Source organism: Mugil cephalus, chromosome 15 (genome assembly GCF_022458985.1).
Source record: "Mugil cephalus isolate CIBA_MC_2020 chromosome 15, CIBA_Mcephalus_1.1, whole genome shotgun sequence".
In the NCBI taxonomy this organism is placed as follows: domain Eukaryota; kingdom Metazoa; phylum Chordata; class Actinopteri; order Mugiliformes; family Mugilidae; genus Mugil; species Mugil cephalus.
Genome location: NC_061784.1, coordinates 9643128 through 9656768, shown reverse-complemented (window position 1 = coordinate 9656768; position 13641 = coordinate 9643128). Strand labels below are relative to the sequence as shown.

At 44.5% G+C, this 13641-nt stretch overlaps 1 protein-coding gene across 1 annotated transcript in view; it reads right to left on the bottom strand.

Annotated features, from left to right (window-relative positions):
* The window catches only part of LOC125021601, a 109712-nt gene that overhangs the window by 45868 nt on the left and 50203 nt on the right, over nt 1-13641 (bottom strand). Inside the window, exons 3-4 of the mRNA XM_047607721.1 lie at nt 2450-2556; nt 240-376 (exon numbers count right to left, since the gene is read on the bottom strand). Of these exons, the coding sequence (XP_047463677.1) occupies nt 240-376; nt 2450-2533 (221 nt within the window). The 5' untranslated portion in view covers nt 2534-2556. The remainder of the gene's footprint in view (nt 1-239; nt 377-2449; nt 2557-13641) is intronic.

Here is a 13641-nt window from a genome sequence, read left to right as displayed (position 1 = left end):
CAGAATGGTGCGCGCCGCCAAACATTAAGCCAAATAGTCTATATTTATTTACCAAAACGCAAAGAGAAACGAAAAAAAACAAAAAAACAATCACCGCGCAGTTTCCCTGCTGGCTGCCCATGGTCTGTGTCCTATGTGAACTATTGCCGAGTTCAGATGTGTGTTTTGTTTGCTCGTGATAAACATGTAGGCTAAATGCTACAACAGCACAAACGGCTCCGTAGGGAGGCTGAACCAACCTGTAAACGGCCCTCTTGTCAGACTCAAGCTGGGCCTGGGGGTCAAGGGTCACACTGACAGAGGTGTTTCCTGCTGCAGAGGCTGCTGGGATATGGACCTGTGGGGTCTTGGCGTTCTGCTGAGTGGTGCCCGTCATCTGGTGAAACACGAAATTCAGTGGTGGTCAGGTTAAGCATTTTACCGTAAAAAAAAACAAACATCAGATGCCTCGCAAGCAACGTTGTGATGCTGAACATGTGTAGAGTTTAAAGAACTCTACTGAGATAAATCCACAAAATGCCATGGCTATGGTTGTTTTGTTATTTCACTGTGGATCAAAGAGGTTAACCTACTGATGTATAAATAGAAATATAATAAGACATAACATTATGACCACCTTCCTAACACTATATAGGTCTCCCTCGTGCCTCTAAAACAGTTGCGACTCATCATAGAATAGACACGGGTCTTCTGATAGTGTCCTGTGGTGATCAGGTTGGGATCTAGGGAATTTGGAGGCCAGGTCAACACCGTGTGCTGTTTTTTGATTTGCTCCTGAAATGTTTATTTTGTGTGTGTGTCAATCTCATTCACTTCTCCTGTCAGTGGTTTTAATGTTGTGGCTGATTGTACCATTTATATATCATTTTTTCGTTTGCTAGCTGAAATCAATACGGTGCGACATGCATCAGAAGCCGCGAGTACAAAGGAGGATGTATCGTAAGTAGAACGAATAGGTGTCGCTTAGCAGGTCAGTCACTTCGTGATGAAGCTGTTAGCAGAATGAATAATAAACTGTGTGTGTTCGCAAGTGTCCAATTTGAGCCTGGATCGCCGTATTGCTGTAGCATGCATGCCGCACTCTTCGGCCAGGAAGAACCATAGCGCATGCCCTTCACTTCTTTTGGTGTTACAGTATATGTGCTGTGGGGTGAACCAGAGAACGACATGCTTTACAGATATGAGCCATCTTCTTCATCCTTTACCCTGCTCTCTCTCTCTCTCTGTGAGGAAATGAGTCTAACAACCCCCCCAACCCTTTCCTTTCTTGAGTCAGGGTGGGGTGGGAGGAGGCTTCAAGTCTTAATCCCAGCAACCAAATGGGAAATAAATTAGCTTCTTCACACTTAACTAGCTCTCATTTGCATTTGCAGAGCGCACATGCTGCAGCCCGGTAGTCCTCCCTTGGCACTAATCCTCCGGGCGAAAGCAGACAGAGGTGGTGCGGACGAGGAGGAGGAGGGTTAGGTGGTCAAATGAACCTGCTACCACTAGCAACTACCACCTCCTTGACCAAATCCGTCTGCCGTGTTAGACAGACGCCGGGGTGTAACCGGTTACGCTGCTTTAATTATGCTGACCACGTGTTGTGCTAAACACGGCGGTCGGGGGCTTGACCTCCTACTCTCCCCCTTTGACATACGCTATGTACCACACATGCACTCATGTCTTAATTAGAACATGCAATTTAAGCTAATGGAAACGCATTTTAATAAAGCTCTGTTGACATGCCGCAGTTGTCTTGTTGTAAAAAATATTGTACATGGTCTTCTATGTCCTGAGGTGTCACTATAATGTTCCTGTAATATTATGTCATACAGACTTATTCACAAAAACCATGGCGACATTTCCTTATTCCTGATTGCCGGGGCGACCATTACTGTGGTATTTTCTAAATCACCCCATCGTTGCGAATGCATCGTGCCCAGCCGTAATCCTCTGTTTGACACCCATTTAAAAGGATTTCTAATAAACATGATTTTAAACTGCTGCTGAACGCACTCCGGAAAGTGACTCGCCACTTCTGTTTACGGTCGGAAACCCCAGCAGTCAAGTGTGCTGCAGCCTCCCGAACTTCCGTATAAATCCATTTGCACGTTTAGCGGAGAAGGTTGAGAGTCCTGCAGCAAGGTCAGGATTTAGGATATATTAGACACTGAGTGAACACTTGTCCACTTTTTTGGGAGAAATGGGCAGATTTAAAGACCTGAGCCACCGTCACGAGGTCAAGATCCAGTAGCAGGAGTCTCGGTCTCTGGATTGTGGTTATGCTTGATTAAGTTTGATCCACAGTATCCCCATTTAACAAATTAAAGTTAGAGTTAAGAGATCTGCTCCATGTCCCATTTGGAAATCCAGTGGAGTATTATCAGACTCATATTTTAATAAGGACTATGTCAGTGGACAGTGGTTTGTACCATACGTTGAGTATATGAGTTAGTACCCTGACCTGTTGGCTCTCCTGGTACGATGGTGGAGGAACGCTCTGGGTGGCCATCATTGTCACTGCAGGTGCTGGGGACACATGTTGCATTATGGGACACCTTCACATCGAGACTAAGGAGGACAGAAAAAAAAAAAACAACACAAAACAGAAAGCGTGAAAACACTTCCAGTGCACACAGTGATTGCAATTCTATTACAGCAGCAGCCACCAGGTGCTGCTATGATTAAATAATAGGAGATGGGATCGTTAAACACGTCTCAGTCTTCTTCTCCCTTCGACACTCACTCGTTTCTGTCTTTCTTTTTTTTTTTTTTGCTCTGTCTCCCCTTAGTGTGCCTCTGTGTGTGTTGCTCGGAGCTGACAGAACAGTCAGAATGATGTATTAATACAGAGTGATCCCAGTATTAATCTAACATGCTACCAAGCAGAAAGAAAACAAAGCAGCACAAACTCAATCATGGAGCCCTTTACAGAAATACTTTACATAGCAGCAGGTTCATAATGACACTGCAAACAAACCCGACTACTTGTTTACCAATTACAGGCAGCCATGCCTGTTTACTAATTACAGCTGGCTTTAAAGCAGTGCATTGTGGCGCAGTCACCTTGGTCTTCCCTACGTGTTGGCTGCTGGTGTTGTTGTTGCGCTGTAACCAAGCCAATCAAGAGGGCTAATTAGGGCTCTTGTTGGTGGGCTAATTGCTATTGGCCGGGACCCCACAGGGCTGAGGGCCGTACCCTGTGGAACTCCGCTTTAACTACCCCACCCCCACCCCCACTGATGGAGTTAATTGGTTCAGGGATACATTACACACAACACACACACTCAGACCCCCTACCACTGCTCCAACTTACTATAGGCAATCACAGCGGGATCTCCATCCCGAAGCTACATATAACCTATGTGTATATGCTGCATGAAAATATCCTGTTAATGGGAGGGAGGGGCTGTTTTGATGAATCCGAGGGCAACCCTTGTTAAACCTGGCACGACGTTACGACAAGTGACAGGTGAAGTAAATGACACGGAGCATCTTGCAACAATGCAATGTTCTGCTGGGAGACAGCAGCCATGTCCAGATGGACGCAGTCTGACACAGGCACACGCACAAAAACAGTTTAGGAACATGTCTGTGGAAGGTTCTCAGTCATCCAGGTCATGGTGATACAAAAGGCGTTGAAAAAAGGCAACTGGACTTCTTGAAGATGTTTCATCCGAGTAGCTTCATCAGTTCTCAGAGACTAGTGGGAAGTTGAGGTTTAAATAGGAAAACCCTGTGGGTAAACCCATCAGAAACTTGATTGCCCAGAAACTGGCGCCATTAATTTCCGTAACGGCTGGGTACTTACCTGGGTACTTACCATACCTGTACCTTACCTCCTTAACAACAGGCAGGTACCCAGCCGTTATGGAAATAAGTGGCACCAGTTTCTGAGTTTTTCTATTTAAACCTCAACTTCCCACCACTCTCAGGACTGAAGAAGCTACTTGGGCGAAACGTTTTCAAGAAATTCTACAAGTCTAGCTGGAGTTTAGGAACAACTCAAAAAACATGTAGAACAACACAAGGTGTTGACCTGGCCTCCGAGTTACCTCGATCAGATCACTGATCAAGTATCTGTGGGATGCACTGGAACAGGCCTGATCTACAACCCATAGGACCCAAAGGCCCCCACTAACAACATTGTGTTACCAGAAACCACAGGACTCCCTCAGAAGACCCGTGTCCATTCTCTGATTAGTCACCATTGTTTTGGAATCACAAGAGAGACATAAACAATATAAGTAAGGTTTTAATGTTATGTCTGTTCGGTGTAATTCAAGCTCATATCTGACTAATGCTCAGATACGCACATACAGAGTTCAGTTTGGTTTAGTTTTTTTTAAGCACCGAGGCGGCCCAATCGAATCAACTTTTCTTCAAAGTCCAAATGTTCACTGGATATCTAGTGGAGTTACTGGAAAAAAGCCCCATAATGCCACACAAAGCCTTGTGCGGTCATGAAAGACAGACAGCAATTACAATGAACTGGTGGACTTGGACTGAATGGTATTGACCTGGAAGAAAGTGCTTGATTATAAGCTAGTGAAATGGAACTGGAACATCTGAGGAAAGTCTCCGGACCGGTAGAAACATCCGTTCACATCCACCGCCTCAGGAAATAAAAATGTGCAGTAAATCTACCTGACCGCTAAAGCCGAGGATTTGCACTGTGCGACTGTAAGGTTACGGCCTGATGAAAAAGAACTATTATAATCACACAGGTCTGCTGTGCCAGGTTCTTGCATATACTACAAAAGCATACCGTAATGTGCAATGGGACACGCTAAGTAGCAATATTACAGGAACATTAACAAGACTGGGGGGGGGGGGCAACGTCTACAGCGGTATTGCACCACCACTCATTCTTCCTCCTCTTCCTAGAGTCACGGATCTGTGTCCGTGTGTCGAGCCTAGTGCTACTCAAACAAAAAGGACTCTTTCTGGGTAGATTTCAGGTTCCCGCTGCCAGACAGGAAGTGATGCATACATCTGTTCTCTCCCCTCTGAATCAGGACAATACATGTCAGACGTTCCCCGCCAGTGAGCTCATCACCCACTGAGACTCAGACCCTGGCAATGTCTCTGAAAGGAAAAGCCAGAGACAAGACAACTGGCCGCGTCCCTTCTCCGTTTGAGTGGCATCTGAATCCACCTCCTCTGCCAACATTCTGATGTTAAATGCTGGTTTGGTTTCTAATTTTGGGTTTTAGCGAGCGAATCTGCATGTTTTATCGTGTCACACTGTTCCTGGGCGCTCCGCATGGATGTCTATGTGTTCAGTGCAGCAGTATGAGAGCATAACTGTTTGCGCTGCGTGTGTTCACACTTGTTTGTGTGCCATGCGGATGTCTCTGCGAGTCATTTTGTATACTGATTGCATCTTCTGGTTTCTGTTCTCATTCCAACTGGTATCAGCTGAAAGGCATCTTCTCTGTTATCAGTCCTCATTTTAATTGCAAATGCAGCAAGCGTGTTAGTGATTAAATGGAAAATTGCACATTAATTGATGAGACTGAAGATAAAGCAATTCCAATTACCACACAGTATTTTAGGCGGCCTCTCAAGTTCCGCCATCCCTCGAAGGAACGAGCCACCGAACGCCAAATCTGAGCGGGCAATTGTGCATCCCCAAACACACGCACGGGCACGAGACACGTGCACAAACACTTGCTATACCATGGCTGCTGAGGTGTGAACGTACATACGAGAACACCGCAAAAGACGACGACAACAAACCAGATATCCCACCAAAGTCCGTACCTCTGGGATTGCGTAGGTGACAATAATCATTTGCTAACCGGTCTCCCTGAACCCACCGAAGGTGTACAGTTCCACAATGTGTCATAAAATTCATTTCGAGGACAAATGACATGTTTGTTCCTCAACAAAGGCTCTTGAATTATTACGGAGCTCATAATGCATATCAATTGAAAAGTGCCTGTAGTCACAATCAAAATTCAAAAGCGAGCATAAAATGGAAAATGAGAAGTAGGCATAAAATTATTCCAACAAACATCAAAGGGTTTTGTGGATTTGGATTGGAGGCAGTCACACTCTTTCATCGGATTCTGTGCAGTAAGAAACACTATTCAGCATTCAATTTTCCAACAATTCGCAGGCATAGAATGGGCCTGCGCTTTACTGATGTAAGGTTAGTCAGTGGCGTAGCTGCCGTCTCACCTCGTTTACCTCCGGCATTGAAATGAAAATTTATATCTGGTCACATGTGATGTGATCACCGCCTGTGGCCTCCACACTTAACATCTGAAGCTTTCCCTCGTCTGCTCGGGTTTGAAGGTGAATTTATTGTACAGTGTTCACCTTTTATCAAAGGTGATATGCTTCCCCCTACACGCCGAAGCCACATAAAGAAACTTCGTGATTTGAGCACACAAAGGAGCCTCGCGGAGAACGCTTCTTGCACTCCGAACTGTGACACGGCGGGGGGTTTTCACCAGTTCATTAATTAAAGCCGACTTGATAGATAGATGCAGCTTTGGCCTTCTCTCGTGTTGAACCATCAACACGTCGCGGCAAAGCAGTGAAAATAGGTGCCGGGGCTGACAGTCGCACAAGTTGTAGAGACCAGGTAACGTGAGATTTGAGTCCTCACATTCGTCAGTGAAAATAAGCATGTTGCTGAGTTGGCTGTTTGATTAGGCTGAGGCTGTGATGTTCACATTTTTATAGGACTCTTGAGCCCTACTCAACTCACTCTCTAGCCAAAGCAAAGTGGGGGGATGGGAGGAGGATGTAACAACACTGCGCGTTAGGCGCAGTTCCACTTTGCAGTGAATGCGAACAAGTGAGTTCCCTGTTAACCATGTTACTTTAGCAAGTTACTATATAGCAGAGGCTAGAGTGAAAATATGCTAGTTGCATAAATTAATATTAATATTCTATCACTCCATTGTTATTCTAAATCCTTACGTGTTCAGGCACCTTTTTAGATTTGTGATTGTATTTAAGAGTGGGCCCAGGACCTGAAACAGTGTTACACTGAGTACAACATCTCTCTCAATCTCTATATAAATGTGGACAACGCCCATCTCCACTTCCTGCCATCGGTCAAGCTGACGGTAGAAATCCAGAGATACGGGAGGATCCATCAGTGTCTGCGCAGCGCGGTCCGAGAGTGGAGCTACGTGGAGCTGTGTTATCGATGCCCCGTCAACACTTTCACAAGACTCACTTGCGTTTTCATTTAATCAATACTGCACTCTGCTCTACCTTCAGCAGTTACAAAGAAGTGTTTACTATTACAGTGTTCCAGTCCCATCCACTAACATGGAGGAGGTGGAGGTGGATGACCTGTACTGCAGCCAGACACCAGAGGGAGCTCTACTTGCTTTGGAGGAGCGGTTCCATCGTCCATCTTTATCTATGTTGCTATGGACAAACCCATCGCGACGTCACCCATCGGATTCTGAACCTCGAAAATGAAGGACATTGAGCCCCGTCCACCCAACTCTCTGCTACCTGTTACCTCAGGTTCTCGCCTGTCACTCAAAGAGGGAACACCAAGTAGCTGATTGTCAACTATATAAGAAAAGAGGCTGGACCCACCAGCTTTAAGTGTTTCATTGTAGAGATGGCCAGATACTACAACTGTTTAACATCAACATATGTAGGATGTTGGTTGGTTACATTGATGATTTTTTTTTTTTGTGCACAGGAAGGATGTGTTAATAAAGTCTCTGTGCAGAGTCAAGCAGTGATAGCTCATCTGAACATGAGGATTTTCATCATTCTGACTCTCACTGACTCAAGAGCTAGAACTTACGATAAATCATGTTGGTATTCATGTGTGGTATTGATTAACCAAAAGGGCTCTCGAAAAAACATCCATGCTTTTTTCAACAGGCCGGTGGATACCTGTCAAAATCACACCAGATAGTCAATACCCACAGAAATGCACAGAAAGAATAATGAATGGAGTTCACAAACAGCTAATTTCATAAAAATAAAAGACCCACTGTGCTAAAGCTCGCCTGCCTTAACTAGTGATCAATGGGATCAACTTCTCAGAACTCAGAGGTTTTCCATAAACATATTCATGAAAAGAGTACCACTGTTTTACAGTTAAGACTAGATTTATGTCCATATTCCAACTCTTGAAACCGTGGCAGATTGAAATATTGTAACCCGAACCTGATACCTGATCTGCACAATGTGTACACGAGTCGAGTAGAGAACCAGTTCAACCAGTGTTTCTGTGCACATCCTCCCATCAAAATCTCATTTAATCTGCGCTGTTTGCGTTTGCTGGTTAAGAGGTTGACCTGCAAATGCAATGAATACCATTTGGAAGGGGCTATGTCACCTTGGTCAGATATGATGCATCTCGATGCCTTGCAAGGGAGGAAGATGAATAAATAAATCAGGTGGTTTTGAATATGAGTAGGATCTAATCATCATCTTATTGTCGGGCCTGATTTACAATGCAAACATCAGAAGGCGAGGCCTTGATGGCGTTGAGTAAAATGGTGGAGGGAAGGGTGGAATGGTAATGAGATTGGGGCCTAGGAAAAGGAGGGGGGGGGGGCCTGTGTACACATTTGTGGTCCTACTCAACGCAGAAAATCGGAAAACACACAGATCAGAGCGCAAACACCTCGCGCGCACCCAGAAATGGGCATGCATGCAAACACAGGCGTGTGTATTAATGCAGAAATGCCAACACTAAACACAGAGATCGCAAAGCTTCAGCCAGTGTCACCCTGAGGGCAACAACACACACACAGTCTCCCGGCATAACGTGCAAGCGCACATACATCTGTGCACACACACACAATCTCAAAGGTTTCAGCGCATACACAGCCGGAGGCTAACACAGCCTAACCAGTGGTCTTAGGGCTACAAATCCCCCCCAGGCAAAAAGGGAGCTTCACGCATACTGCAGTCAGGACCAAGTCCACACTCCCAGACCACCTCATTAACCCGAGCCAGCAGCCCTCCCTCCACCCAGCCGACCTAACAACACTCAGCTCCTCACTAGCCCGCACTTACAATTCATACCAGTATCATTTATTCATCCGCTCTCGTTGATTGGACTCATTCTCGCCCACAAGATAGATAAGGCATGGATTTGGAGCAAGCGTGAAGGACGTTTGCAGCGTTGTTGTGGACATTACTAAGTCTGAGTTTAGCTGAGACTGTGGCGGGAGTGGAGAGGCACGTCGGGCAGACGTGGAGCCACTGTTGGAAAGGCTTTCGTCTCTTGAGTCCAAAGGGAGAAATTTGTACGGTTATTCTGCCTCTCTGCAAATACCGTCGCAAGGGATACGGAGCAAGATGTTCTGCTGCTGAAATAAAACATACAAAGGAGCGAGTGCTTCTGCAGTGGCTGCTTGGTCCGGAGCGTTATCTCACAAAAGGCAGAAAGCACCTCACCAACACACATTGCGTTCACCGAGGAATCTAGTGTAAACAAATACGATCAGAAGTTCAGTTGCTTTTTAGCCACCGCGCTGCTTCATAATTGCCGAACTCGAAGCATTTGGCGTCCTCATTTTCTTACTTGCTGTCTTCCCACCAAAGGTTCCTCTCACTCGTCCTTCCATTTCCATTCCCAATGACATTTTATGCTTGAATTTAAATCTATAACCTTTCCAGTTAATTCTTTCATGCTGAACTTCTTAATGAACGCCCTTCACATATTCAAATATGCCCACCAGTCTTAATGAAGACACAAGGATTTCCCCCGGGTGCGACGAGTTTGCGAGATTCGCCGCCTTCTTTCTAACTGCTGACAATGGCATAGGCGCTCCAATCTGACTGCAATTCTTGTTTTCTTTGTATTTATGCAAATGTTTGTTTGGATATTACAGATTCCCGTTTGATTGTGTTGCTTCCCGCTTTTAAAATTGGATTAGGAAGTCTCAAGTAAAATGGATAGTGTTAAAACTAGAGTACAGTGAAGACATTTTTGGAATTCCCCCAGGACAAGTGGTTTGCATGCAAATAACCTTATTAACATAGCTAAAAGCTCTTGCTGTAATGAGGTGCATTTTTTTTTCTGAGGCTAAACACATAAAACAAAGATGAAAAGGGCGGTCATCCTCAGGCTGCAGGTAACTGACTGCAGCGTCTTTGATAATCTGGATGACGAGGCTCCTGATTTGTCACCCTTTTTACATAAAAAAATATAAAGATTAAAAAAAAAAGAAGAAGAATAAACAGGACAAAAATGAGACAGGCATTTTCTTAATAAAATACAAAAAAAGACATTAAAATCACATTTAGTTAGAGTTAGGTTTGTTCCTAAGAATAATGCTAATTTTATGCTAATTTCTCATGACTCATTTTGTGTTTTATTTAAGTCTTACATGAAAAAGTGTTTTCTTTTTTTTTTCTTTTTTCAGTGGAATGTAATGATTGCTTCTGTAATTTAGGTGCTCCCAGCAATTTGACAAAGGCAATTGAATATCGGGCATATTTTCATGTACACAAGCCTGGAAATTTTCATAAAGTTAGAGGATTTAGAAACACATGAAGCCCTGACATGTAAAAGGAACTATTGCTTGGTCAACACTTCGTCCTTTCAATTGTTGATGACACGTTCACCTGTATGACTGTTCCAGCAGGAAACTGCTTAGTCCGTAGCACAAGGTCTAACTTTTACTTTAGCAAAGAGGGCTCTACTTAGCAGCAAATGTCTACAATGACGGTTTCTATGGTAGTAGTGCTCTACAACACCTGGAAACTGGATCAGGCAGACCAAACTTGAGCACACCACCAGGAAATCAATAAACCAAGATTCATTTACTGATTAATAGAAAAGGTATCACAGGTACAGAATCTGCAAAGTAAAGAAGACTCCCACTAGTAAATGTTCTGTCCTAAGAGAGTTGTCTAGGAGCATTCTCAAAAGATCTCTGAAGCACTTCTCAGGTGGGGATTGCATGTAAAGGCCAATAGCCTTTCAAAGGATGATGAAGAAGCCACCCATCCATTAGCTGCAACAGCAGAGGGTCATGGGAGGCTGAAGTATATTCCACTGGACAAGAGGCACGGTACACCGTGGACATGCTGCTAGTTCATCGCAGATTGATAAATCCAAGTTTCGGATTTGTGGTAGTAACAGAATGATTTATGCAAGGGAAACAACACAACCCTAATAAGCACTGGGTTGGATAAATACCCAGCTCCTAGGTGGATGATGGTGTATTCTTGTGCATATCCATGAAAGTCAAGCTGCAACAGAGGAATCTGATTTTGACAACTGCATCACAGCATTATGACAACAATCAGCATCTATCAGAGACCTTATCTTTATGTTTGTTCAAAATGCCCAAATGGCCAGGTTCCCATTGGCTGTAGCTCAAATATAGCAGTGTGGAGGTTTGTTTAGTCCCACTAGACTGCAGCATGCTCCTCAATCCTCCTACATGAAGAAATGATAATAAGAGCATGAATGTGCTCCGCTACATATACGACGCACACATGGCAAACGCAGTGCCTGGCCACCAAATGGTTGTCGGACCTGCTTCGGTGAACTTATTTTTGTTTCAGCTGTTTCGTGGATAAATTTACACAAACTGGCGCTGCATCATTTCCTAAAACAAACAGACATACACAGGCACATGCACGCACTCCTGGGAAGAGGGTGGGTGGGGTAGGTGGAGAGCGCCAACACTGCACTCCCCTCAATCAACAAAAATAGCACGACAACAGCGTCTGTGTGTGTGTGTGTTGCAAAAGGCTCAGAGAACCAGAAATGAGAATATGGTTAATAGGTTGTTGATCTAAAGAATGATTCATTCTATGAAAAGTCTGGTGTTATGCAGTGCAGCAGTGGTTGGCACTGTTGCCTCAGAGCAAGAAAGTTCTGGTTCCAAACTTGTTGGTTGGCCAAGGACTCTCTGGTCCCTGGCTTTCTACCAAAGATTCCAAATTACTTATGATTAGTTGCTCTCTGTATTAACCCTGTGATGGTCTGGCAGCAACTGACCAATGCCATATTCTATACCATTCTTGTTGCAGAACAAAGACGTTATATAAACACCAATCAGCCACAACATTAAAACCACTGCCAGGAGAAGTAAATAACATCTTGTGATAATTGGGATAAAATGGGAAACTTTAGGACCTGGCACTCACGTGGATGTTAACTAGACATGCAGCACCCACCTAGACCAGACCAGGCAAACCCACCCCATAATAATGACACTCCTTGAAGGTCGCAGCCATTCCCCGCAGGATGCAGCATGACACAGACAGGCTGGTTTGGTTTAGGAACAACTCAAAAAACAGGAAGAACAGCATAAGGTGTTGACCTGAACAAGTATCTTTGGATGCCTGATCAACAGAGCCCCCTCCCTTCAGCCCGTAGGACCTAAAGGCCCCCACTACCCGGATTCTGTTGCCAGACACCACAGAACACCCATGGACCCATGTCCATTCTCTGATGAGTCACAACTGTTTTGGAGACACAAGGGAGACCTACACAATACTAGGAAGGCGGTTTTAATGTTGTGAGTGATCGTAGTGTGGATGCTTTAGTAATGAGTAATTTTTCCTACTAGTGTCGTCAGGTGCCTTCTATTGAAATCAAACACAATTAAAATCAAGAATAAGAGCAGTGAGGATTGTTTATTTAAGCTATCCTGTTTTCTGTCAAAGATATCAGTGGAAGGTTTTGTATGAAACATGGACACATACACAGCACACGCTCTTATTCTGTGACCCGTTCAGTCACGCTCAGCCAACTCCAAGAACAGCAGCTGAAGGATTCTGAGGTTGAAAGGTGATGCAGACTGAGTGTCTGCGTCTCGTGGTCCACACATTCGCACACAACACACACACTCGCAAACACAAAAGAGGAGCACTTCCTCCGCTAAGCTGATAACCATCAGAACACTGAAGGTAGAAAAATTCAAGCCGAAATTGGAACATCCAAACGCACGGAGAGGAAACGTAATCTAAAGAGTTTCCCCCGCTGAATCCTTTCCAGACTCTTTGCTCTGCTTCTCTTTCCATCCCTCCCCCTCCCAGCCACCACCTCTACCCTCCTCCTCTTCTCTTTGCTGTCTTATTTGCTTGCCGTACATTGTAACTCTTATCGCTTGCTGGATCTGCAGGGCTCCTTTTTTTAAGATGAGCACTTCCTTATCACAGGGAGTGAGTGCCATGCATGTCACTCCAGAACAACTTCAGCTACGACGTATCTGACAAGGGAATGATACAGGATGCAGAACGCATATTTGGGTAATTATTTAATTCTTTACAGAATAAATGACATAGTCTGCTTTGTATAGAGTATACTTTCGTGCAAAACACTGACAACTGAACTCCAAAGTATGTAATATCACATTTTCCTGGCGTGGATATTTATGAACTGTATTTAAGTGTACTGTTTGACATCCTTTGGTTTCCCCAGCTTGTAGGAGAACCTAGTATACAGTGGGTGCCACTTTCATGTAAAAATGAGAGAGCCCATCTCTCGAACTAGCCCTTGATTTTTCTACAGTAGCCAACAGTGAACCAACAGCGGTCAACACAGTGAGCTCTGTGGACAGGGAAACCACATGCTGCAGTTATGAAAGAACTTCTTGTTTGCACACAAGCCGTAATGAACTATAGATAGGCTGCTATACACTCGACTGTAATTTTTTCCTAATATTGCTGCACACGCCAGAAGCTATTCTG